Genomic DNA, 27,546 nt, shown 5'->3' with positions numbered 1-27,546 from the left:
CATAAAGAGAACAGGTAACCAACATTACTCTTCTACTGACCTCACACCCTACAGACCATACCATACACTTTGCAAGTGCCAAAAAAATGAATGCTATATATTTGAGTTACAACAATGAAAATTAAATAACACGCAGTACAACAAATACCCATCAAGTGATGCCCTCGCTAATACTTGACATGTACAAAAGACCACATAAGTAAAGCACACCGTGACAAAAACAAACAAGACTGATCACTCCGCAGATAAGTACAATTATTTGAAAAGTGTTGACTGGAATAGCGAAAAAAGTCTAGGCAGTGTGATGACATCCTTCCAGAAAGTAAAGAATTGAAAACAGTTTGCTCTACTGGTAGGGTTTACGCAGGTGAAGCCCCATCCAAGAAATCCAAAAAATATTAGAACACTGCACCTTAGCCGTAGTAAGGTAGGCTGTGTTTTTTTTCCTCTTCACCTGTCCTCGTGGAAGTCTATTATATTCTAAAAAAGTGCTTGGTTTTCTTTTCCTACCATTTCTGTATTTATCACTTCTGTTTTGTGCCGAGACTCCTCCCCTTACTGGCAAAGTTTGTTCAGTTGGTCTTTTTCCTGTCTTAATTCCATAAATAATTCTTATGAATATAATAAACAAAAGCACAGAAATAAATTAACTAAAACAAGAAAATAGTAAACACCAGAACACACACAAGAAGTTCTAAAAGAGCAAGTAATATAACCAAAATCTGAGACATTCAAAGCTAAAAATCTCAGAGTTTTCACCAAAGGAAAGAGCATAAAAGACGCCAAAGAACACACAGCTAAGATTGATAATAAGAACACAAGGCTTCTAGTGGCAGGCTGGGGTCTTTCATAGAATTCTCAAGTAACTGCAGCCCTTATGATTGCAACAAATGTGAGTTCCAATCCTTAAGTAGGTCCACCCAGAAGACCCTGAGCACAATTGTAGGTAAGGGACCAGGGTAAATAAAAAAAAATGTGAACAAGATGGTGGTTAGGGAGCAGATGAAAATGAGAAATGCAAAGAAAAACATAACAAGGGTGAGTCACAGCAGTAATGCTAACAGGCAGTGGCTTAGTACACTGAAAACAAGAAGAACCAATTCACTAAAACCAAATGATAACCTAATTCATGTTCAGAATTGTACAAGATGGTCATTATATTCTTAAAATGTCATTGCAATGAACAATATGGTGGCAGACATGAAAGCAATTTACAAAATGGCTGTGCCCATTAAAAAGTAAAAACTGGTGGCTAGATAACAGCATGAAAATAATAATAAAATGTAAGTTAATAATAATAAACTAGAAATGATACACAAAACTCTGACACTTTGGAGGTGTTGACCTTCCAGCTCCACGCACGTCATGAAATCAGTGCCATTCTGCCACCACTCCTCCATACTGCAAGACTCCTCAGTTCTCATGACTCAGCCAGGACACATAATATAGAGAAATAATATCTAACATTGTATGAGAAATAAACAGTTTAAAACTACAAAATAAAATACTGAAATTGGCATATTGTGGAGTTCTAAAATAAAAAATGACAGAACACTAGTTTTTTGTTAAAGGTGTATGTCAAGCAGGACTTTTATGACTGTGCGCTTGCTGGACCAGTAGAGAAGTATGCTGTGATCTGCATGTGAGGACCCCAGTCCCCCCAGACTCCATCAAGCAGCTGAAATGCATTGTATCTTTGTGAGGGACATTGTGTGGGAGAATTCTTACATCACTAACAAAACTCCCAAAATTCTTTTTTAGAATTCTAACTTCACACTCTTGGTGGTGCCCAAGGATTTCTGCACAGCATGCACCATCTGACACCTGTGGATATTTCATGTTATCGTCTGGATGTGTATTTATTGTGATGATATTTCTGTTCTTTTTCAGAATGCAAGAAGTTTGATTCACAAGTAAGTAAGAGATGCATTTGTTGAATTTAGATTTTGTTGTGCTGCTTGGACAGCTGTTGTTTTTTCTTGCTGAGATATCAATATTGTACAGAAAATATTTACTACACACAGGAGATGTTTTTTCTAATTTCTAGCAGATTTGTGTGAAATCATGAAAATGTCACATCCTGCAAATATTGTTTATTTTAATGAGAGTCCAAGATCCATTTCCCACCTCCAGTTCATCTGGTTTGTCTGTACTGTAAATACACACATTTGGATCATCTTCTGTTGCCGATTTTCCATCTCCCTTTAGCGCCAACTTTTGGCTGTTTACATCTTATGTGATTCATGTCGTGCTGTCTACTGTTCTCAGAATCGCTGAGGCCACACAAGACTTAACTGTGGAAGAGCTGGAGCAGGGCTTTGAAAACATGGATCACTACAAAGTGGACTTTAATGCTGAGGAGAGAATTCTGTATCAGCTTGATTTTGTAAAAAGTAAGTTAATGTGTCATGCAAAATTAACATTTATTCAGAGTCTTCTCAACACTAATCAACGTAAAGCTGATTAGTCTGTGGTCCTTTATGAATGGAATAATATAAAATGAATAAAAACAAAACCACTCACTACACATGCTTAATAAGGGAATACTAAGGTTTGGTTCATGTCACAGTCCTGGATATAAACTGGATGTTTCCACTTCGGTCTTTAAATCTCTCAATACAAGTCTAAGATCTTATCCACTCTGCGTTTCGGTACGTACTGAGCTATCAACCGCCAACCAAGGAGGCTTAAACAACAGTGCTGCCATCCCAGCAAATGTGGAAGGGCCAGGGCATGGTAATTAAACTTTTGGTTGGTCATGTTTCTTACTAGACATCATTGTAATGAATAAAATTTGTATTTCCCCTTGGGGACCGATAAAGTACTATCTATCTATCTATCTATCTATCTATCTATCTATCTATCTATCTATCTATCTATCTATCTATCTATCTATCTATCTATCTATCATGGTAGAAATCGACAAATTAAAGAAAGGACAAGTCTGATAAAACCTTTTTGAGTCAGTCATCAGGTAGGAGGAAAGCGTGTCCATCTACGTCATGTATTACTCTTGTAGCACCATGCTGAAGAGGGAGCACTCATCACAGCACTCTGGTACAGCATGGTCAGAATGATCAAAGAAACAGAGGGTAGAGGTACAATGTCAATCGATGCATATGTTTACTCTAGTTGGTTCATTGCTTTACACCCAAATAACATATAGAATAAAAGTCTGTTTTATTATATAGTGGAACCTCGGTTTGCAAGTAACTTGGTTTATGAGTGTTTTGCAAGACGAGCAAAAATTTTTAATAAATTTTGACTTGATAAATGCATTACAAGTAGTATGTATACGCTTTGTCTGCTGAGCGTCATGTGATCACAACTGAGCTGATGGTTCTTCTCTCTCTCGCTGCGGGATTGTGGGCAATCGTCTCCTATTCTCCATCTGAGTTGGCGTGCCTCACTCATATAGTCAACATCCGTACGAGCGTATACTGTTTACTACAGCATTAGCATTGTGACTGTGTGTGTGTGTGTGTGTGTGTGTGTGTGTGTGTGTGTGCTTGCGCGCGCGCGCTGTGGCGTGCAAGTCCCCGTCTTGCACCCTAAAACATGAAGATGAGTCTCAGTACTTTAGCAACTCCAGCTTTATTCAGCTTGAAACAGCAACAGCGCAGTTATTTAAACACAGACACAGCAGTCAGGCAGGGCCCTGCACATTTATAATGTTCATTGTTCCTTGTATCACCCATCGACGGCAGGCGCTTATAGCATGTCCGTGATCTTTTTGGATTCGCTTTTACGGCGAACTGCTACAGCGCTGGGAGACTGTGATTGCTTTGGGACGCTCTTCCGCGTGTCGTCCCATTGGGTGCAATCCCACAAGAGTTTAGAAACTCACTCACACCAGCCGTGATTCTTTTCAAAGGTAAAGTGCAGGTTAATTTGTTTTATGTATTTTTACTTTATATTTTGTATTAATCATTTTTATATGAATACAGTAATCCCTCCTCCATCGCGGGGGTTGCGTTCCAGAGCCATCCGCGAAGTAGAAACCATATGTTTATATGGTTATTTTTATATTGTCATGCTTGGGTCACAGATTTGCGCAGAAACACAGGAGGTTGTAGAGAGACAGGAACGTTATTCAAACACTGCAAACAAACATTTGTCTCTTTTTCAAAAGTTTAAACTGTGCTCCATGACAAGACAGAGATGACAGTTCCGTCTCACAATTAAAAGAATGCAAACATATCTTCCTCTTCAAGTCAGGAGCAGATGTCAGAGAGATAGAGAAAAAAAGCAAACAAATCAATAGGGCTGTTTAGCTTTTAAGTATGCGAAGCACCGCGGCACAAAGCTGTTGAAGGCGGCAGCTCACACCCCCTCCGTCAGGAGCAGAGAGAGAGAGAGAGATAGAGAGCCAGAGAAAAACAAACAAGCACAAATCAATACGTGCCCTTCAAGCTTTTAAGTATGCGAAGCACTGTGCAGCATGTCGCTTCAGGAAGCAGCTTGCACAGAAGGTAGCAACGTGAAGATAATCTTTCAGCATTTTTAGACGAGCGTCCGTATCGTCTAGGTTTGCGAACAGCCCCCCTGCTCAATCCCCCTACGCAAGAGAGAGACGGAGAAAAGTAAGTTGGGTAGCTTCTCAGCCATCTGCCAATAGCGTCCCTTGTATGAAATCAACTGGGCAAACCAACTGAGGAAGCATGTACCAGAAATTAAAAGATCCATTGTCCGCAGAAATCCGCGAGCCAGCAAAAAATCCGTGATATATATTTAAATATGCTTACATATAAAATCTGCGATGGAGTGAAGCCGCGAAAGGCGAAGCGCGATATAGCTAGGGATTACTGTAGTTTTGGGTTGTGAAACAAATCATCTGAGTTTCCATTATTTCTTATGGGGAAATTCACTTTGATATACGAGTGCTTTGGACTACGAGCACGTTTCCGGAGCGAATTATGCTCGCAAACCGAGGTTCCACTGTATTCTTATTCTTCCTCTATCTTTATCTTTTCGGCTATTATCCTTGAAATTTCTGTGTATGTGACAACTGTCCAGTCTTGCTTACAGGACATCTGATAATCTCTTAAGTCATCTTTTAGCACATTTTGTGTATTACATCTTTTAGTCATTATTATTCACTTGGCCATTCTCTGGTTTCCTGATATGCCTGAACAGGTTTCTGACATTTATTAACCCTTTATTCTATTTCTTTAAAATGAATGGTATGTTACCCAAAAGTTATTCTATCTATCTATCTATCTATCTATCTATCTATCTATCTATCTATCTATCTATCTATCTATCTATCTATCTATCTATCTATCTATCTATCTATCTATCTATCTATCTATCTATCTATCTATCTTCATTTCAGAGACGGGCCTTGACTCATACTGTAGAATAGAATCCACCATGTTCACATGTAGATAGGGGAGGTCTCTGTGTATGAATCCAAAGGAAAAGTACACAGGAGGTAGAAATTCAAGAAAGTAGGAAGCATCATGTGGGAAATTTTGCAAAGGTGTGATTTCATTTCAATTTCATAGTATTTTTCACTTTTACATGTTGGCTACAGTGGGTACCTTCAGCTTTATTTGACAAATATAAGTTACTTTTAATGTGCAGCCCTTTACATTTACTTTACTCATACAGGGAGATTCTAATGAGCTGGGCCTCGAGTTATGATGTGTTACTCCCATAGTAATAAAGCGAAAGTAATGAAATAAATACAGTGCATACCTTGGCAGTCGTGTAAATGATCTAATCACATTTGGTGTTGGAAATGGTCGCCTTCTCCTTGCAAACACAGATCGACACAACGCTCCATATTGGCAAAGGTATCCGCAAGCATTGTAGGGGTGACAGCAGCAATTTCCTGTTCATTGTTTCACTGTAATTGTTACAGTGTGTGAGGCTTGTTCTTGTACACTTTTCCTTTCAGCGCTCCCCAAAGGAAGAAACCTGGAGGTGACAGGTCCGGGGAACAAGGTGGTCAGAGTCTCTTTGAAATGACCCGATTGCTAAAAAACGATTCAATTTGTGACATGCTGCGAGCTGACGTGTGACAGGTTGCCCCATCTTGCTTGAAATAACCCTCACTGATCTCACAGTCATCCAGTTCATTCACAAATAAGTCAAAAATGTTCAGGTACATGTCAGTATTCACAGTGGTGGTGAAAAAAATGGAGCTTATAAAAGACAGTAATACATGGGACCCCATCCATTAGAATCACCCAGTACTTTGCACTTTGATTGGTCAAAAAGGGGTTTAAAGTGGCATGAATGAATGCACATTTTAATCCTTCAGTTTTATTCTTTCATAGTTTCAAGGGTCAGGGTGATCGACAATTATTTAAATAAAGTGGGTATGAATTTATAGTGTTCGCTTCTTTCTTGGTTGTCTGGATGTTCTTGCAAAATTATTTGAAACCCTTGAGACTAACTCTTCTTGTAATGGGGTTTTGTTTTAAATCCATTGTGTCCACTTTTAGGGTTCAACGATGAAATTATTCTCCACGTTATTTAAAAAGTTGATGTAAGTTTAATTTAATTTTTATGCATCCACTTTTACTTCAATTTTGTTGCACCCTGTTGCAAGGAATTGGGTTTTTCTTGGAGATTAAGTCTGCTTTGGGGAGGCAGCTGGTTGGACTGTCTTCCATTTATGTTAGTTCTATAGCATTCTAGGGGGTTGTGGAAGGCATCAAACCACATCCTCAGTGAATCCATCCATCCATCCATTTTCCAACCCGCTGAATCCGAACACAGGGTCACGGGGGTCTGCCGGAGCCAATCCCAGCCAACACAGGGCACAAGGCAGGAAACAATCCTCGGCAGGGTGCCAACCCACCGCAGATCCTCAGTGAATACTGTTGCAATGTTGACTAGAATGCACATGTCTGCTGTCCAGTTTAGTTCACAGAATACTCTCCTTATTGTTGTACCCATTCATTAATGGTGGTGTACTGTATGTCCCTGTTACTGTCTATACATAAAACTCCTCATTCACAGTCTCTGTCTGAGTAGGAAATTACAAGCAAAGGTCAGATGTTGGTTAAACAGTGGACAATAACTCCAACTCACTCTGTAGCACCTTGACCAGAATTCCATGCAGACAGAGAAAGAGACATGAAGAGTTGGAGCAGAGCTTCCTTTAATTTTTTTCTAGATTTTCTTTGAGTGTGGTCTAACACGTTTTAGTGGCTTTGCCTGTATGACAAAGCCGCTATACCAGCGCTCAACCTGACACAGACAGATGCAGGAGGCACACTGATAAAACAAATAAATGTTTTATTTTCTTTTTCTTTGCCTGTGGGCAACATCTTCCCCGTTTCTCACAGGCACAACACAGTCCCAAAGCACCAACACCACAATGCACAATTCCTTAACTTTCTCTTTCTTTTTCTTTCTCCTCCACTCCTCTCCAGCAAGTTTTGTCTCCCTCCTCCCGACTCTGGCTCCTGGAGTGGTGGCTGCTGGCTTCTTTTATAGTCCACCTGGAAGTGCTCCAGGTGTTTGACAACCTATTTCCGGTTGCACCTCTGGGTGTAACAGAAGAGCCACCCACACGGGCTCAGGAACCACTGCAGCACCCCCTGGCGGCACTCCCAGATCCCAACAGGGTTGTAGAGAACTCCATCTCCAATGGAGCCCTGTGGGAATCCGAGGCATCACTGCCACTCAGGGGGACTGCCATCTAGCATCCCAGGGGAGGTACTGTTCAGTCCCTGCTTGTTCCCCTGGACCATATAAAGAAGAGGCGTCCCGGCCAGGCAAGGGCCCCAGCTGTCTGCCACACCTGGAAGAGGAGAACATTTAACTGCCCTAAAACATTTTCAGAACTTGTCACTTTAAGTTCATTATCTACAATTTAAGCCACAGTTCCCTTTAGCAGTCTGCACTTACTGTTCCTCCTTCATGTCTGTGTCCAATTTTGCAGATTGCCCAAGTCCATCCATCCATTGTCTCCCGCTTATCCGAGGTCGGGTCGCGGGGGCAGCAGCTTGAGCAGAGATGCCCAGACTTCCCTCTCCCCGGCCACTTCTTCTAGCTCTTTGGGGAGAATCCCAAGGCGTTCCCAGGCCAGTCGAGAGACATAGTCCCTCCAGCGTGTCCTGGGTCTTCCCCGGGGCCTCCTCCCGGTTAAACGTGCCCGGAACACCTCACCAGGGAGGCGTCCAGGAGGCATCCTGATCAGATGCCCGAGCCACCACATCTGACTCCTCTCGATGCGGAGGAGCAGCGGCTCTACTCTGAGCCCCTCCCGGATGACTGAGCTTCTCACCCTATCTTTAAGGGAAAGCCCAGACACCCTGTGGAGGAAACTCATTTCAGCCGCTTGTATTCGCGATCTCGTTCTTTTGGTCACTACCCATAGCTCATGACCATAGGTGAGGGTAGGAACATAAATCGACTGGTAAATTGAGAGCTTCGCCTTGCGGCTCAGCTCCTTTTTCACCACGACAGACCGATGCAGCGCCCGCATTACTGCGGATGCCGCACCGATCCGCCTGTCGATCTCACGCTCCATTCTTCCCTCACTCGTGAACAAGACCCCGAGATACTTGAACTCCTCCACTTGGGGCAGGATCTCGCTACCAACCCTAAGAGGGCACTCCACCCTTTTCCGGCTGAGGACCATGGTCTCGGATTTGGAGGTGCTGATTCTCATCCCAGCCGCTTCACACTCGGCTGCGAACCGATCCAGAGAGAGCTGAAGATCACGGCCTGATGAAGCAAACAGGACAACATCATCTGCAAAAAGCAGTGACCCAATCCTGAGCCCACCAAACCAGACCCCCTCAACGCCCTGGCTGCGCCTAGAAATTCTGTCCATAAAAGTTATGAACAGAATCGGTGACAAAGGGCAGCCCTGGCGGAGTCCAACTCTCACTGGAAACGGGTTCGACTTACTGCCGGCAATGCGGACCAAGCTCTGGCACCAATCGTACAGGGACTGAACAGCCCTTATCAGGGGGGCCGGTACCCCATACTCTCGGAGTACCCCCCACAGGATTCCCCAAGGGACACAGTCGAATGCCTTTTCCAAGTCCACAAAACACATGTAGACTGGTTGGGCAAACTCCCATGCACCCTCCAGGACCCTGCTAAGGGTATAGAGCTGGTCCACTGTTCCGCGACCAGGACGAAAACCACACTGTTCCTCCTGAATCCGAGGTTCGACTATCCGACGGACCCTCCTCTCCAGGACCCCTGAATAGACTTTTCCAGGGAGGCTGAGGAGTGTGATCCCTCTGTAGTTGGAACACACCCTCCGATCCCCCTTCTTAAAGAGGGGGACCACCTGCCAATCCAGAGGCACTGTCCCTGATGTCCATGCGATGTTGCAGAGGCGTGTCAGCCAAGACAGTCCTACAACATCCAGAGCCTTGAGGAACTCCGGGCGTATCTCATCCACCCCCGGGGCCCTGCCACCAAGGAGTTTTTTGACCACCTCGGTGACCTCAGTCCCAGAGATGGGGGAGCCCACCTCTGAGTCCCCAGGCTCTGCTTCCTCATTGGAAGGCATGTTAATGGGATTGAGGAGGTCTTCGAAGTATTCCCCCCACCGACCCACAACGTCCTGAGTCGAGGTCAGCAGCGCACCATCCCCACCATATACAGTGTTGACACTGCACTGCTTCCCCTTCCTGAGACGCCGGACGGTGGACCAGAATCTCCTCGAAGCCGTCCGAAAGTCGTTCTCCATGGCCTCCCCAAACTCCTCCCACGCCCGAGTTTTTGCCTCGGCAACCACCAAAGCCGCATTCCGCTTGGCCTGCCGGTACCTATCAGCTGCCTCCGGGGTCCCACAGGACAAAAGAGTCCTGTAGGACTCCTTCTTCAGCTTGACGGCATCCTTCACCGCCGGTGTCCACCAACGGGTTCGGGGATTGCCGCCACGACAGGCACCGACCACCTTACGGCCACAGCTCCGGTCAGCCGCCTCAACAATAGAGGCACGGAACATGGCCCATTCAGACTCAATGTCCCCCACCTCCCTTGGAACGTGGTCGAAGTTCTGCCGGAGGTGGGAGTTGAAGCTACTTCTGACAGGGGGCTCTGCCAGACGTTCCCAGCAGACCCTCACAACACGTTTGGGCCTACCACGCCTGACCGGCATCCTCCCCCACCATCGAAGCCAACTCACCACCAGGTGGTGATCAGTTGACAGCTCCGCCCCTCTCTTCACCCAAGTGTCCAAGACATGTGGCCGCAAGTCCGACGACACGACCACAAAGTCGATCATCGAACTGAGGCCTAGGGTGTCCAGGTGCCAAGTGCACATATGAACACCCCTATGCTTGAACATGGTGTTCGTTATGGACAATCCGTGACGAGCACAGAAGTCCAATAACAAAACACTGCTCGGGTTCAGATCAGGGGGGCCATTCCTCCCAATCACGCCCTTCCAGGTCTCACTGTCATTGCCCACGTGAGCATTGAAGTCTCCCAGCAGAACGAGGGAGTCCCCAGAAGGTATGCCCTCTAGCACCCCCTCCAGGGACTCCAAAAAGGGTGGGTACTCCGAACTGCTGTTCGGTGCATACGCACAAACAACAGTTAGGACCCGTCCCCCCACCCGAAGGCGAAGGGAGGCCACCCTCTCGTCCACCGGGGTAAACCCCAATGTACAGGCTCCAAGTTAGGGGGCAATAAGTATACCCACACCAGCTCGGCGCCTCTCACCGGGGGCAACTCCAGAGTGGTACAGAGTCCAGCCCCTCTCAAGGAGATTGGTTCCAGAGTCCAAACTGTGCGTCGAGGTGAGTCCGACTATATCTAGCCGGAACCTCTCAACTTCGCGCACTAGCTCAGGCTCCTTCCCCTTCAGAGAGGTCACATTCCACGTCCCAAGAGCCAGTTTCTGTAGCCGAGGATCGGACTGCCAAGGTCCCCGCCTTCGGCCACCACCCAACTCACACTGCACCCGACCTCCTTGGCCCCTCCCATAGGTGGTGAGCCCATGGGAAGGGGGACCCACGTTGCCTCTTCGGGCTGTGCCCAGCCGAGCCCCATGGGTGCAGGCCCGGCCACCAGGCGCTCGCCATCGATCCCCACCTCCAGGCCTGGCTCCAGAGTGGGGCCCCGGTGACCCGCGTCCGGGCAAGGGAAAACGCCGTCCAAAATTGTTTTTCTTCATAGGAGGTTTGTTTAACCGCTCTTTGTCTCATCCCTCACCTAGGACCAGTTTGCCTTGGGTGGCCCTACCAGGGGCATAAAGCCCCGGACAACAGAGCTCCTAGGATCATTGGGACACGCAAACCCCTCCACCACGATAAGGTGACGGTTAAAGGAGGGGGATTGCCCAAGTCTTTTGAATTAATTTATCCTTGCTGTTCTGAATTATTGTGCAGAGGACCTTACTCTTTGTGTCTCAAAGAGTGTTGTTGAACAGTACTTTGTGTGGATTACTCCCTGTGCTGTTACACGCATTCAGCATGTTGTTAGACAGTAGCTACTGAGCGTAAATCAGAGCTGTTCTAGCTTCAAATTTCTTCCTAGATGATGATGACACAGAGGAAGTGACAGAAGAAGAACCGGATCATTGCGTAACGGAGGAGACAGAGAGCTCAACGGTAAAGTTGTACCAGAGCGATGGAGCCAGTGAGGTCAAAGGCCAAACTGAAGAGCTGAGTGTGGTAAAGGGTCCGTATTCAGAGGCGTCCAACATGGGTGGAGGTCTTGCACAGCAGGTTTGTCTTATAATGCTGTTTTTTTTTCTCCAGTTTTTCCACACTATGAAGTCCTTTATTCTCAATTTGTTTATAAGAATATTTTTTGATGAGAAGGGGCCATCAAACTAACATACTGAAGGATGTCAATTCCCATTCACCTGTGTGTATAAAACATTCCTGAGTTCAGACTGATATGATGCTTAGGCAAATACGTTCCTTTTCTGCTGGATAATTGATGTCATGTATGTGTTAAAAATATTCTAACTATTGTGTTTTGTTTTGTCATCACCAAACTTTGACTGTCTCACCAACCGTAATGAAAAAACATTAAATAACAGTTACAAGGAGACATGCTACAAGTGTTTCATATAATGATATGCCACCAAAGTATTGGCAGTCAGGTTGGCATGAGGGTTTAAACTGCTGCTTAACACTTTGAGGAGACTGGATTTGAATTCTAGCCTGGTTGCTGCCTTTGTGGATTTTGCACATTCCCCCATGTTTGTATGGATTTTTTTTTACCACGTATTCTGATTTTCCACCCACATTCCAAAAGTTAGTGGAGGTTCCCAAATGGCTCTTCATAACATAACAGGTTTTATTAACAACTCATATAGTTTTTCAGAATTGATGGTGAAAATAAACATTATCCTAATGTAGTATGTCAGTTCTTTCAAGATTACTGCCACAGGCATGAGAGATACTTTACATTGTTTTCTGCTTGCTTTATGCTGTCAATATATTTACATTATTTTTAAAATTATTTTTTACATGTTGTCCAACTTTTACTCCTGGAAGGCTGACCTGAAGGGGGAGCAGAATGGCAATGACTTAGAAATTCAAGGACTTTTGGCAGAAGCCAGTGAAGATACCAAACTCTATCCTGACTGGTACAAGTCCAATTCCTGGCAGTTAATAACTCCAAGCCTAATGCTCACAAGTGACAACCAAGATGGTGCAAGTTCAGATGTGAATACCGCATCAGCTGCACCCCAGGACAGGAAGGAGTCCTGGGTCTCTCCTGATTTCATGCCAGTTGCTTCTGGTGATCCTCCCCATGCCAATTTAGCAATATCTGATTTGGAATCTGCCCATGGGTTTGTATCAGTTGCTGCCGAGTCCCAGCCTGCACATGAAACTCTGGAAGGTCATGATGTTGTACCTTCTGAAGATACGCAGGTTAGTCATTCTGCAACAATATTGTCTCTGTATTGATCACCATTGAACCATGTCTCATATCTATGATTGCTTTCTTCATTATCTTGTGTACTCTGTCATATTAGCAGAGAAGAGTGTTACAAATTTTATTTATAGTAGGAGGTTTAGCAAAATTTTTAACAGCTGAACAACAAAGAAAATTAGTATCTATCAATCATATAATGACTTTCTTATCTATCTATCTATCTATCTATCTATCTATCTATCTATCTATCTATCTATCTATCTATCTATCTATCTATCTATCATATAATGGCTTTCTTATCTATCTAACTATTATATAGTGCCTTTCATATCTATCTATCTTTCTATCTATCTATCTATCTATCTATCTATCTATCTATCTATCTATCTATCTGCTTTCATCCTGTTTCACTGTTGCAGTGCATGTTGGATGTTTTTTTCTGGCGCAAGTGGTTGTGGTGGGCTTTGATTCTGGTGAGTGAAGTGTTTTGTGTAACTAATTTCTTATTTTCCTTTTCTTCCTTTTCATTTCATTTATGTTTGAATTGTTTGCAAGTATTCTGTTTCTTTTGTGTTAGGTGGCATCTGACCACAACAGCCATAACGCTACGAATCTAGGAAAGGGGTAGGTTTGGGCAAAGTGTGGTTCAGGGGGAGTCATGTGCATAAACACTTCTTTGACCTCTCTGGGTCACTCCATTCTTTATTTCATCATTATTATGTAGCCCAACATTATAATACCCCCTCGTTTAAAAGGTTACTGGAAATCTGGTGGATAAGTCACTATGATGTCACTATGATGCCTTGTTGAGAATCAGGAGGCTATCCTGAACATTTTGTCTGAGGTTTCTGAAGACAGAGGGGCTACAATGGCTATTTGCACAGAGGCAGCAGGGCTTCTAGTTGAAAAAGCGTTTTTTTTTTTGAGGTTGGAAAATTCCTTGAAAAAAGTTGTGTCTTGAAGCCTATAAATTCTATGTTGTAAGCTCAGTCTATAGATATGTGTCATGCTGGGGAGGTCATCACTGAAAGATATCCAAAGTGATGGTTCATGGGATTATTTTGAAATATCAACAGATACTGTACCACCTTTTGCAAAGAGAAAGGGAGCCATGACCAAACTGCTCACACACAGCATTGTCCTCTCCACTCTTGGTCAGACTGACTCGGATTCTTTAAGCACTTCCAGCCAGTCTTTGAGGAAATGACTTCTGAACATTCTGGACAGACATATTGAAGAAATGGAAAACAGATTTTCAAAGAAAAATCTTGACCTGATGACAGCTGTAGCTTATCTTCTTCCCCAGTCAAATTCTTTTCTAGATTTCACACCCTTGACTACCTCCTCACTGATATTGATGCTTCATCTAATAGTCTGCAACATGAAATTCCACTAGTAAAAGTCAGGCTGCTCAAGAAAGTCTCTCCTGACAATTATGTAAGCCTTTTATCTGTGTGCCAACATATGCAGGTCTAGAAGGAGCATTTCCTAAACTTCATGCAATGTACTGTATGTAACTACATTAGTGATGGGTGTATCCTCAACTCCACGTTAGAGTTCATTCTCTACGCTGTCACGTGTCCTGACCCCTTTCCGTCACACCGTGCTACATAACAGGAAAAAGAATTTGGTGATTTTGGCTTATTAAAAATGAATAACAAAAGGGCTAGAAATGGAGAAGTTTGTTAGAGCTTTTGCCCAAAAAACAGAAAACTGATGCTTTGAAGTGAATGGTTAGAGGCTGCAGCAGGATCATTAGTAGCTTTCTATTTTATCCACTTTTGCCCGTGAAATAAACAAAGTTTCCACCTTTGTTTGCAAAGCCAGTTTGTTTATGGTTTGGTAAATTTTAACATTTTTTTCTCTTTGCGGAGGATCCCTCCACTATATTACTGCTCATGTTACATGCTCTGTTCTTATGTGCTTATGGGCTCATGAGTTTGGGGTCCAAATTTTCCTTTAATATACCAGTAGATAAGTCAAAGTTTAAGTTTGATTACTATCTATCTATCTATCTATCTATCTATCTATCTATCTATCTATCTATCTATCTATCTATCTATCTATCTATCTATCTATCTATCTATCTATCTGATGAATACAATCATTCCTTTCCAAGCTTTTAATGCCACTGTTGTGGGGTGCCTTTTCTCCTTGGCCTCTGGAGCCCCATTGAGTCCTAGGCATGGACTTTGTAAAGCTCAGTGGGGCCTGAATGAGCAAAACATTACTCAGTCCTAATACATGTCCTTCAAAACAACATAACTAGCAATTATGGCAGCTACTGTATTTCCCTGCAGTCAGGTCTTATCTCTCTGTTGTAAGAAGCCATGATCACCTTAGGCATTGTAATGGTGGTGCTCAAAAATAAATGAATGGCGCATAAGGAAGATGTTGAAAATGTTCACAAGTAGGTGACACTTTTTTGCTTTAGCGTCAGACATTAATTTAATCCTCTAAAACAGGGGTCCCCAACTCTGGAGGGCCGCAGTGGCTGCAAGTTTTCATTCTAACCCTTTTCTTAATTAGTGACCTGTTTTTGCTGCTAATTAACCTCTTTTAAATTAATTTTTATTTACTTATTCTTGAAGGCTCAGACCCCTGACTTGTTTCTTTTTCCATAATTAGTAGCCAAAAAACAATGAGATATAAAATGAGCCAAAACAGGACCAGCAAACTGTGTTCATCACACAATATCTGAACATAAAGAAGGATGAAGGAAGGAATTGGTCTGCTCAGGTCAATTTTAACAGTGCTCTTAGAAAAGAGAAAATCAACAATTTCAGAAATGTCTGCTATTGTACAATGAGAGCAGCAACAAGCCATGGAATTAGAAAACGGGTTTAATTACAACAAGAATCAGAGCCTAATTAAACAACTGGTTGAAGTGAAAATGGTTGGAGTTTGAGGCCCTGACTTAGCTGGTCTTCCGTTGGCTCACTCACTTCACACATCATTTCTGTTTGGATGCCATTTATGGAAAGAAATGAAGCAATTTAGAGGAACGATGAAATAATTCAGGGGAACAAATCTTAAAAAAACAAGTAAATTAAAATGAAAGGAAAAGGAATTAATTAGCAGCAAAAACTGGTCACCAATTAAGAAAGGGTTAGAATGAAAACCTGCAGCCACTGCCGCCCTCCAGGACCAAAGTTGGAGACCACTGCTGTAAGCTGTACAATATTGCTGTTCCATATGATCAGGCCCTGTCGGCAGTGTCTGTAAACATGAAAGATTCTATGGCTGAGCTCATGGAAAGTAAAGAGACTGACATCTGTAACAAGGCTACATCTGACTAATCAGAAAACAAAAAATAAATGGTAGAATTTCAAAAGGTTCAGGTTGAATGAGTTCCTTTTATCATGTGGCTTCAATAGTAGCCTGACACAGATTGCTTGGCACAGCATCTTCTTAAGTTCATCACTTCCTTGATTCAGAAACAGTATTCTGGTTTCTTCATTAATAAAATGAAAATCCACTGATATGGGTACATGATGCTTTATATACAAATGGCTGAATTTCATGAGCAAACTGGAATTTACAGAATCAGAAAAATGGGTGAATGGTTTTGAATGATGGAGTGCATTAGTTTACTGAAATACTTTTCAACAATAAGTTAAATCATATGGAAGTTAGCTAAGTAGCCGCAGGTTCTGTTTGGAAGGGAACACCAAATATGCTTCTTCTGAAAACAAGACCTTGACCTTCCTATTTATATAATAGAGACATACAGACATGCTCAAATATCCAAAAGACGTTTGATATGTACAGTGGACATTTACTCAGTGGCGGCCCACTGGCCGCTGTAGCAGGTGGTTGGCATTGTGTTTTAAATGATGCATTGATTTAGTTGTAAATGCAACACCTTCTGAATGTGTCTTCCCTCCCCATCCCTCTGCCCTTTCCAGAACCCTGTCCTTGACGTGGGACTACAGGATGGAAGCTCGACTGAGCAGAGCTATCAGCCACCAAGTGAGCCGAGCTCCATTGCTGCTATGTGGCTTGATCTTTGAGAGGGAGGCAGACAGGCAGGGTAAAAGGTGGGTGCCGCCTTCTTCCACTGATCCACCATCATTCAGGAGCTGTCGTGCATGACATTGCTTTGAGTGCCCAAGGTGATCAGGGTGTCAGTCTCACCTGGAACTCTGACCCAGTCATTTGGGAGCCTCAGCACACTTTGTGCCTCTGCTGAACAATACAGGCATAGTATTGTCACAATCTGCTGCCATTCATGTCTTTTATACAAGAGGCATTATTTCATAATAAATGAATTACAAAGTCTTATTTTCAAAGGCATGCAATTCTGCCTCACTCTAACAGAATTGTCTTTCATAAGACAATTCATTCAAAAATACAAAATTGAAAAAATTCCATTTTTTATCTTACATACCACCCGTCATGGAAAACATTGCCTCAAAGTCCTTTGGAAGTGCTCTGTGTGCTGCCATCTTGTATGATTTGAACTCTCTGCTTTTTTCTCTTGCCTGAATGCTCTTTGCTTGGGATACCTCAAAGATCAAATCTGTAAGGTCAAGACTGATTGTTCAGGAAAGTTTAATTAACCATTCTGCTACAGTCAAAAAAAAATCAGAACTTACCATTACTTAATCAGTAAGATGTCCGAGTCCTCAAGATGATATACAAGTTCCTTACATGACATGACATGACACCCCATTCAATGGTCAATAACAGAAGTATTTGTGCATGCATTTATAGAATACAATAGTTACTTGTTGTGTTTTTGTACGTACAGTATAGTCACACATACAGACAGGCAGCACGGCCTAGTGGCCAAGGCAGTGGACTTCTAAGGCATAAAGCTGCCAGTTCAATCCCCACCTCTACCTCACTGTGTGCCCCTTGTGAGTCACTTTACTGGCCAGTGCTCCACCTAGGGATACTGTTTATTGTATGTGTATATGTGTGTATATATATATATATATATATATATATATATATATATAAATAAAATAATGTGTGTGTGTACACAGTATATATTATATATATATGCACACTATATGTACAGTGGATTTAGAAAGTGTTCAGACCCATTCACTTTCTGCACACTTTTTTGTTTTATACATTTAATTGTGAATAGATACAAATGCAATTTTTGCCTATCAGTTTACACTCAACAACCCATAATGACAAAGCAAAGCCCTTTTTAGGTTTGCAAATCTCTCTATTATAAAAAAAACCTGGGAGAGAAAGACTAGGGAAACGAGACGTGATCTTCACGTGAAGATCACAGAAGACACTTAAAAGACCCGCGAGACGAAAGAGATTGGCTACGGAGCGTCTCGCGGGGACCTTAAACATGAGATTCTTGCAAGACACACCCTACTTACAAACAATACCAAATAAGACCACTGACAGCAAAACACTCAGTCGTGCAAAGGCTTTGAGCACACACAGATCCAGGGCTCTCAGCGCATATAAAGCGTATAAGGACAATACGTTATAGATGAAACGTCGACGACTAAGTGAAGATGAAAGAGCAGCGTGGAGAAAAGAGACCCAAAGGTGTTGGAGAGAAAAAAAAATGCAAAAAAGAAAAAGAATAATCTAGGTGAAGATTCAGAAAATAAGACAAAGTAGAACTTCATAAAGACATTCAAAAACGTTGACGCTATACACATGCACAGCAGGTTAGAGATTATAAAAGCAGTGGAATTCGAAAGGCTCAAAAAAAAAAACATTGGCGCGATACACATGTGGAGAAAGTTAAAGAATATGAAAGCAGGAAAATTAGAAAGTATAAAAAAAAAAGAAAGTAAAAATCGCAACGGAAACGAACAAACGGAAATAATTACTCGAAAAAAGGGAAAATAATCACCACGGACCAGGTGTCATTGAAAAAAAGCAGGACAAAGCGAGGTCAGAAATAGAAGACAAAGAGTAGAAAACAAAGTAAAACATCACAAAGAGGTTAAAAAACAAGGGGGCCAAACACATGCAGAACAGGTTAGAGATAATGAAAACTGGAATTCAAAAGCCTCAAAAAAAAATGTAGGCACGAAACACATGAGAGCAAGATACAGAATATGAAAGCAGAAAAAAACGACAGTGTCAAAAAAAGAAAGTAAACAACGCATTAGCGCAAAGAAAGACAAATTATTACTCAGAGAAATAACAAAAAGGCGAATAGAGATCGAATATATGGACACAGGTGATATGTCAGAAGTATATAAATATTGTAAGGCTTTGAAGTTTAAGTCAGAGAATTTCAAAAACGGGGTTTACCTCACATGGATTTATTGGTTACTTTGCAAAAATAAATAATTGCTGATGATGTCGATCATTTTGTCTGTGCTGAAATTCCAAACAGAGAAACTTATCCTGAATTATGGTACAAAGTCATTAAACACATGTCTCATGGACTTCATTTAAAAGATTCAGCATGTTGGGACTCGAAAGATTCCAAATATTGTTTTTAACGAAGTTGTGAAATAAAACGTGAAACTAATGAAATAGCAACAATTCAAGGAAAAAAAAATCTTAAAAGTGTGTATCCGGAAAACCAAACATGGGGGTTGGTGAGCGAAGCGAGCAGGGGTCTAGTTTATTAAAAAATCAAAAATTGGAATCTCTCGTTCATATAGCTATTGAGACCCTTGATTCAGTACTTTGTAGAAGTTCCTTTATCAGCTTTGAGACTTCTGGGGTAAGTCTCTACAAGCATTACACACCTGCATTTGGGCACTTTGTCCCATTCTTCCTGGCACATCCCCTCAAATGCAATTAGATTGGACCTGAAGTGTCTGTAAACTGCCACCTTCATATCCCTTCGGAGATGTTCTATGGAGTTGGAGTCTGGGCTTTTGCTGGGTCACTCAAGGACAGTTTAGACTTGTCTCAAAGCCACTCCAGCATTGGCTTCTCTGTACCCTTTGGGTCATGGTTGTGCTGAAAGGTGAACCTTCTCCCCTGTCTGAGGTTGCATGCATTTTGGAGTAGGTTTTCTTCAATGACTTCTCTGTATTGGGCTGCATTCATCCTTCCATCAATTCTGACCGGTCTCCCTGTCTCTGTTTCACTGTAGGGATGGTATTAGGTGGGTAATCTTCTCCAGAAATACTGCTTAGAGTTCTGCAGTTTTGTTTCATCAGTCCAGAGAATCTTCTTCCTCATGCTGTCAGACTCCTTTAAATGGTGTCATTTTCTTTTACCTCAACAGTGGCTTCCTTCTTATCTCTCTACCATAAATGCCTGCTTGGTGAAGTGCTGCTGAGATGGTTGTCCTTTTGATTATTGAGACCACTGTGCTTTTGAGAACACTCAAAGCTTAAGAAATGGTTTTACACCCTTGTCCTGATCTATGCAACACCACGGTTTTATTGTGGGGGGGTCTCTATGGAGAGTTCTCGGTTTTTGTCCTGACACACAGTGTGAATTGTGAGACCTTACATACACAGATGTGTGTCTTTCTAAACGGTGCCCACAAATGGACACCAATCGAGTTCTAGACACATCTCAAGGAAAATTTAAGCAAACAGGCCACACTTGATCACAATCTGGAGTGCCAAGGCAAAGGGTCTGAATACTTGTATGAATGACAGATTTTGGTTTTTGGTTTTTAATTAATTTGCCAGCCTTACTGAAATGTGAAATGTATTCACTTTTTCTTTATTGCGTCTACTCTAATCTACAACATAATAAAGAATGCATAAAGTTTAGGGGTTTAAATACTTTCTGAATCCACTTTTTATGTGTACTGTATATATATATATATATATATATATATATATATATATATATATATATATATATATATATATAATGGAATACCAGGGCGCACCTGCTGCCCCAACCCCAACACAGACAGGCAGAGACACAAGTGCAGCACAGAACACTCTTTCCTTGCTCCGAGTACAATACAATGCAATACACAGTCCTTTTCTCTTTGTCTCTCGTTCTCTATCTCTCTCTCTTTTTCCACCTCCATTCCTGCTCGCAAGCTTTGTCCATCTCTTCCCGACTCTGGCTCTCCGAGTAGTGGTGGCTGACTCCTTTTATAGGACACCCAGAAGCACTCCAGGTGTCCAATGAGCTTCTTCTGGCAGCACTTCCGAGTGTGGCAGAACTGCTGCCAAACAGGGCCTGGCAAACATCCAGGTGCCCCCTGGCGGTGGCCACGGGCTCCATCAGGGTTGAGCTTCTATGCTCCGAACTCTTGGCCCCCAGCAAGTCAGGGGGGCTGCCCTCTAGTATTCTGGGGGTAGATAATATCCTGAATAAACTCCCCTGGTCCTTCCACTATCGAGGCACATCCATATATATATATATATATATATACTGTATATATTATACTGTATACACTTGAAGAAGAGAGTATAAAATAGTGGGTGTGTCACTAGTCATCATTGTTCACAAACTAATTAGCTTAAATCCAGGCTGCTTCAGACATTCTTATTTTGTATGAATTATCTCCGAATATTTGTTATAAAATGTAAACAAACAAATTCTGGCTATATTCCATCAGCTGACTCTATTCATTTAATTGACTTGGGAGCAAATAGTTTTTTAAAAATAAAATAAAATTAGTGTTTATTCAATAAATGACCTAAATGTTAAAAAATGTCATTTGTTCACTTAGGTGACCTTTATCTAAAACACAGAGTGTCAAAAATGTGTAAAACCAGAGGAAGTCAGGAAGACATTGACATTTTACAAGACATTGTTTCTGACGATCAGTTGACAACTGAATCTTTGGATATTCTCAGTTTTATAAATGGTGTCTTTTCTTATTCCACTCATCCATCACTTTTCTGTCCAGTTCCTCATGACATGGAAATGTTAGCAGTAACAGGCACAGTACATGAAGCCCAGTCAGACATGATCACATGCACTTTTCAAACTGTCATTTGACTTAATTATGTGTCAATGTAATTTAGGTGAAAAACTAATTCACCGACCCAGCATCCTGGACTCAAAGGCCAGCCCTGGCACTGCCTGTGTGATGTTTGTTCATTCTCACCATGTCTGCATTGTCTTCCTCCCACATCACACATAGATGTGTTCTTGGTTGTCTGACCATTCTAAATAGTGTGCTGAATGTGGAAGACTGTGAACTGACCCTGCGATGGACACATACCCCATTGAGAGTTCTACTTGATGATACTAGGGTAGGGTCTGCACCCTGGGATCCAGAAGGACAAAGCTTTTGTGTAAACAGGTTTCTTTAAAATAAAAATCAATATATTAATCACTGACAATTACAAGTTTCTAGGATCATCATTGTCATGTGTACAGTACGGTGTACAGAATGTGTACGGTAGAATTCTTACTTGCATGTGCTAATCAACAAGCAACTTGTCACCACTTCTGTCTTACCTGAAAACTCTCAGAACACACTTGTCACTGACACACAGAAAGAATAAGGACATTTATATCACTGTATACATTAGAATGTACTGGTCTTGCAATTTTTGACAAAACACTTGTTACAATCCAATTACTGGGCCTTTCTCCACTGTGTAGTGGGGTTCAATATTTACACATCTAACATTTATTTATTTATGTTTTATATATATACAGTGGTGTGAAAAACTATTTGCCCCCTTCCTGATTTCTTATTCTTTTGCATGTTTGTCACACAAAATGTTTCTGATCATCAAACACATTTAACCATTAGTCAAATATAACACAAGTAAACACAAAATGCAGTTTTTAAATGATGGTTTTTATAGTGGCCGGCCGACCAAAATTACCCCAAGAGCGCAGAGACGACTCATCCGAGAGGTCACAAAAGACCCCAGGACAACGTCTAAAGAACTGCAGGCCTCACTTGCCTCAATTAAGGTCAGTGTTCACGACTCCACCATAAGAAAGAGACTGGGCAAAAACGGCCTGCATGGCAGATTTCCAAGACACAAACTACTGTTAAGCAAAAAGAACATTAGGGCTTGTCTCAATTTTGCTAAGAAACATCTCAATGATTGCCAAGACTTTTGGGAAAATACCTTGTGGACTGATGAGACAAAAGTTGAACTTTTTGGAAGGCAAATGTCCCGTTACATCTGGCGTAAAAGGAACACAGCATTTCAGAAAAAGAACATCATACCAACAGTAAAATATGGTGGTGGTAGTGTGATGGTCTGGGGTTGTTTTGCTGCTTCAGGACCTGGAAGGCTTGCTGTGATAGATGGAACCATGAATTCTACTGTCTACCAAAAAATCCTGAAGGAGAATGTCCAGCCATCTGTTCGTCAACTCAAGCTGAAGCGATCTTGGGTGCTGCAACAGGACAATGACCCAAAACACACCAGCAAATCCACCTCTGAATGGCTGAAGAAAAACAAAATGAAGACTTTGGAGTGGCCTAGTCAAAGTCCTGACCTGAATCCAATTGAGATGCAATGGCATGACCTTAAAAAGGCGGTTCATGCTAGAAAACCCTCAAATAAAGCTGAATTACAACAATTTTGCAAAGATGAGTGGGCCAAAATTCCTCCAGAGCGCTGTAAAAGACTCATTGCAAGTTATCGCAAACGCTTGATTGCAGTTATTGCTGCTAAGGGTGGCCCAACCAGTTATTAGGTTCAGGGGGCAATTACTTTTTCACACAGGGCCATGTAGGTTTGGATTTTTTTTTTCTCCCTAAATAATAAAAACCACCATTTACAAACTGCATTTTGTGTTTACTTGTGTTATATTTGACTAATGGTTAAATGTGTTTGATGATCAGAAACATTTTGTGTGACAAACATGCAAAAGAATAAGAAATCAGGAAGGGGGCAAATAGTTTTTCACACCACTGTATGTATATATATACATTGTATGTTTTGCTCAGACTGCCTTTAATGTCCTAGAAGTACGTTCATCTCTGAATTTAATCTGTCTGCAAAAAGCAGGCACTGTGAATACTTACTAGCAGAGCCCTAATGCCCTATGTCGCGTCATTCTCACAGGACATGACCTGCACAGCAGCACTTCACCAGTCAGTTCTTGGGACAACATGGGAGAGTAAAATGGACCTGAATGAGAATTACCGGCAATTACTGAAACATGTTTTATGTACTGAAAATACAATGTTAAAAGGAGGAAGTTTACTGATATAGATATATCCACTGGATTGAGTGTTCTTCATGTGTCTTTGATTGTGTTACACTGACATCCATCCATATAGCGTGAGTGGCCACTTTATTTGCTACTCCTTTTAGCTGAGTGACTGTAACTTAATTTTTACAATTTGGAAGACAGGCAATTTCTTGAACATTCGGTTTTGGAGCACAGGACCGTTGTTGGCTTGATGTTTTTAGGTGATGGTCCATTCTCATTACTGTTAAGTTCTTTTGTTCCTGCTACAACTCCTGTCAGAAAACCCAAGTGTACTACCTTGCCAGGTTTAAATAGATAGATAGATAGATAGAACTTCATTTGTCCCAAGGGGAAATTAAAATTTTTACAGTAGCTCCCATAAATAAATAAATACTACGCCCCCCTCCTCAAATACACAAAAATAAAGACTCTTAAATTAGTTTTGCTTATTTTATTTGCCTGCTTTAAATGTCTTTAAATGTCACTGTTTGCCCATCTAATACTGAATCTGATTGAGCTGTCAATTAAAGGGGAAGGGCAGGTGAATGAAGCAAGTGGCCCCCTCACTGCGGATGGGCGCAGTGTACAATAAACTGGAGTCATAGACACTTGACGTTGTGTATCCTTAGCACCACCTGGTGGCTCAGTGCAATATTGCGCATCTATTTAATTCATTCTCTGTTACAGGAGCATTTTGAGCGGTGGTTCTCATACTAAGTCTTGGGGACCCCATATGGCTGCAGGTTTTTGTTGCTTTTAATTGGACTCCCAGTGTTTGATAATCTTTTCTTAGAACGATCCAAGCATATATTATATATATAAATATATATATACACAGTATATATATATATATATATATATATATATATATATATATATATATATATATATATATATACACTTTACATATGGATAATTGTTTTTTAACTTGGTGTTAAACATTATTATCATCATCATCATTCTGCTTTTAGCGGGTCTGATGCTGAAGTAGTACCAGCCTCTCAGCACTCAGTGTTTTTTGCCTAATCTGCTCATTGTTAATTGTCATTATTAGCATTAAATTAAGGGAGCAAACTACTAAATTAATAGGAAAACAACAAAACACAGTTCAAAGATATACTAAAAAATACTAATAATGTTAAAGCCTCATAAGCATAAAAATCACCTGGGCATGCTTTTCTGAATGTACAGTAAGAGAAGATAGAAAAGGTCCAACTAAATCAATGAGATCAGTTAAATGTAAAGCAACTCACTGATCGACTGGTACAAAAAGGATGGAGGTAGGCTTTGATACAAAGTGTCACTCATTGACACACAATGCACTGCTTCCTCTGGTGCTAGTTGTTGATTTATTTATAATACTGATTATTGGAAATAACACGCCCTGCCCTGTTTCCTGCCTTGCGCCCTGTGTTGGCTCGGATTGGCTCCAGCAGACCCCCGTGACCCGGTACAGTAGTTAGGATATTGCGGGTTGGATAATGGATGTATGGATGGAAATAACACATAAGTGCAAAATCTGTTTTATCTTTATTTACAGTATAATAATCTATAAGTATATATACAGTATATAGATAATTGCTTATTGTGTCACTTTTTTAATATACAGCTGCAATCAGTGTGTGAAATGTGCTATGTAACCAATTTTATTATAATGAATATGATTTATCTCTGAATATGATGTGTGCATGTTTGCATTAGCTGAATCAGTTGTAGTTGTTATTTGTATAGTGATAGTGTCAGTTGTGTAATTGTATTATTTATATTTGGATGATTCATCTTTCTTGTAGTGTGAACATCAAACCTCATCCACAGCCTCCGTCCCTCACCAGTCGGCAGTGTCTGGAGTAGCCAACACTGATTTGAATCGCCACGTCTTCTCCTTTTCATGGCTGAACTCTTTTTCGAAGCGACGAAAGTGAATAAGGATCCAGTTTTGGAAGTTGTGATTCTGGACACTTTTGTTGAAATTGCACGGACTTATGGGAAGTGCTGGTGGTAAAGTAACTGGGCTGAACAGGATGGAATGACCACTGAGGGAGAAACCGGGCTCCAAGGCTGAGCTGGAGACGAATAGAGAGCTAAGCTTTATGTACTTTTCAGAGTTAACAGTCCGATTTTATACATCTTGTACTTAATGGCTGTTTGGATCAGGTCAAAGATACAAGTGACAACTTGCTTTGGGATTTTTGTGAACACAGGGGTCACAGATCTTCAGTTTCTTTCGGTAAAGATTTACATGAAGATATTAAATGGCAAGACTGAAATGTATGTGAGCTCAAATTTGCTTAAAAGCTTATGCTTCAAAAAATATAAAAAAGAATGAAATGTTGTATGATTTTAAAAATAGTTGAACTGAGCATTAAAGGGTTCTGCCATGAGCTGTACATGAAGAATACCGCACTGTTTCCATTGGCAAATCTTTCGTCTTGTGATCTTCATGTGCTTTGCTGTGCAAAGAGCTTTGTAATGGCTGGAAAAGGCACTACGTAAAATAAAAAGACCATCCGACTAGAGAAAAAACACGTGGTAGTGCGGCGGTTCACAATTTACAGTGTGCTCACGATCATAGACCGGTCGACACTGCGCTCTTTTGGCAGACTCACTCATTTCTGGCAAGTGGTGATGACATTTAAAGCAAACTCATAGTGTGAGCGCACACCAAAAAAAATGAAAAGCAGGCAAGTCTGTGAAATGGGAAATAGACACCTCTGTTACACATATTAATAAAAAGTAGGAAAAGCAAAGGTATGTTAGATAGCTGAGCTTCAAAGATAGACGGGCATGTACACATCTTCATGTGAGCTGACAATCAGATGAGTTGTTTGTTTTATTTTATAGCACGGCTCACATAACTAGAAATGCCTTTGACCCTGTAAATAAAAGACAAATATATTAAAAATAAGCAAACTGTATACTGAACATGAGGTGGAAGAATCATTCATTTTTAATAACATGTCAGTACTTCAGGAACTAGCAATAATACTGTAAATCCTTTCACATTAGAACCAATTAGCGTTGTATCATCAGGTCAGCTATAACAAAGTAATGAATTACATCCAAGGGAACTCCACTTGCCCAGGCAAACTCTGTGGTGGCTTTGTCCAAACTTGAACAAAACAGCAACATGCCCCATCACAAGCTCATGAATGGTGGGAAAACGAAAAAGACCACCAGCCACTTACGCCCCATTGCTCAGAAATAATAAAGCAATCATGGTGAGGCTTGTCTGACATATCAGTTCTCTAAGGATGTTACCTAACAATAGAGAAGATGCAAAAGTCAAGTTATAAAATGAAGTAGACTGTGGCTGTTTAAAAAGACTCATAGGCTCGATTAAGATTTACGTCAACTGTGACTGCCTTCAAACAGTCGGTGGTTCTCAGAATGAACACCTTCAAGACCTCACAAAATATACTCTAGTACGCTAAAAATATAAAAGATGGTTCATACAAGTGTTATGTAAAAATGAAAGAAAATTCACAGCATTTTTTCATTCCACAAACATGATTTCTTTGATACTCTTAAAGTGGTTAAGGTTAGGGACAAGTCAGAGTTCATTGATGACATTTTGATCCTTTGTCGTGCATCTTAACGTTACCTTCTGCATGAACAGATTTACTAAACGCCTGCTTACAACCACCACTTGTTTGAAGGCAGAGCAGTTTATGACATTTACAGTTC

The 27,546-nt window shown here is 41.4% G+C and overlaps 1 protein-coding gene across 3 annotated transcripts in view; it reads left to right on the top strand.

Annotated features, from left to right (window-relative positions):
* LOC114659262 (tripartite motif-containing protein 54-like) overlaps positions 1–26,334 on the top strand; it is a 40,877-nt gene extending 14,543 nt beyond the window's left edge. For 2 of the 3 annotated variants that reach the window (XM_051932920.1, XM_051932919.1), the window contains exons 6-10: positions 1,891–1,913; positions 2,269–2,393; positions 11,467–11,657; positions 12,438–12,818; positions 25,653–26,334. In XM_051932920.1, coding sequence (XP_051788880.1) covers positions 1,891–1,913; positions 2,269–2,393; positions 11,467–11,657; positions 12,438–12,818; positions 25,653–25,784 — 852 coding nt within the window. In that variant the 3' untranslated portion in view covers positions 25,785–26,334. Of the gene's footprint in view, positions 1–1,890; positions 1,914–2,268; positions 2,394–11,466; positions 11,658–12,437; positions 12,819–16,730; positions 16,863–25,652 lie in introns of all 3 variants that reach the window. The other variant, XM_028811651.2, reaches the window with a different exon arrangement.
* Positions 26,335–27,546: the final 1,212 nt, after the last annotated feature.

The sequence above is a fragment of the Erpetoichthys calabaricus genome, chromosome 10, assembly GCF_900747795.2.
Source record: "Erpetoichthys calabaricus chromosome 10, fErpCal1.3, whole genome shotgun sequence".
Lineage (NCBI taxonomy): Eukaryota > Metazoa > Chordata > Cladistia > Polypteriformes > Polypteridae > Erpetoichthys > Erpetoichthys calabaricus.
Note: the sequence above shows the minus strand (reverse complement) of the source record. Positions and strands in the feature narration are given on the sequence as shown.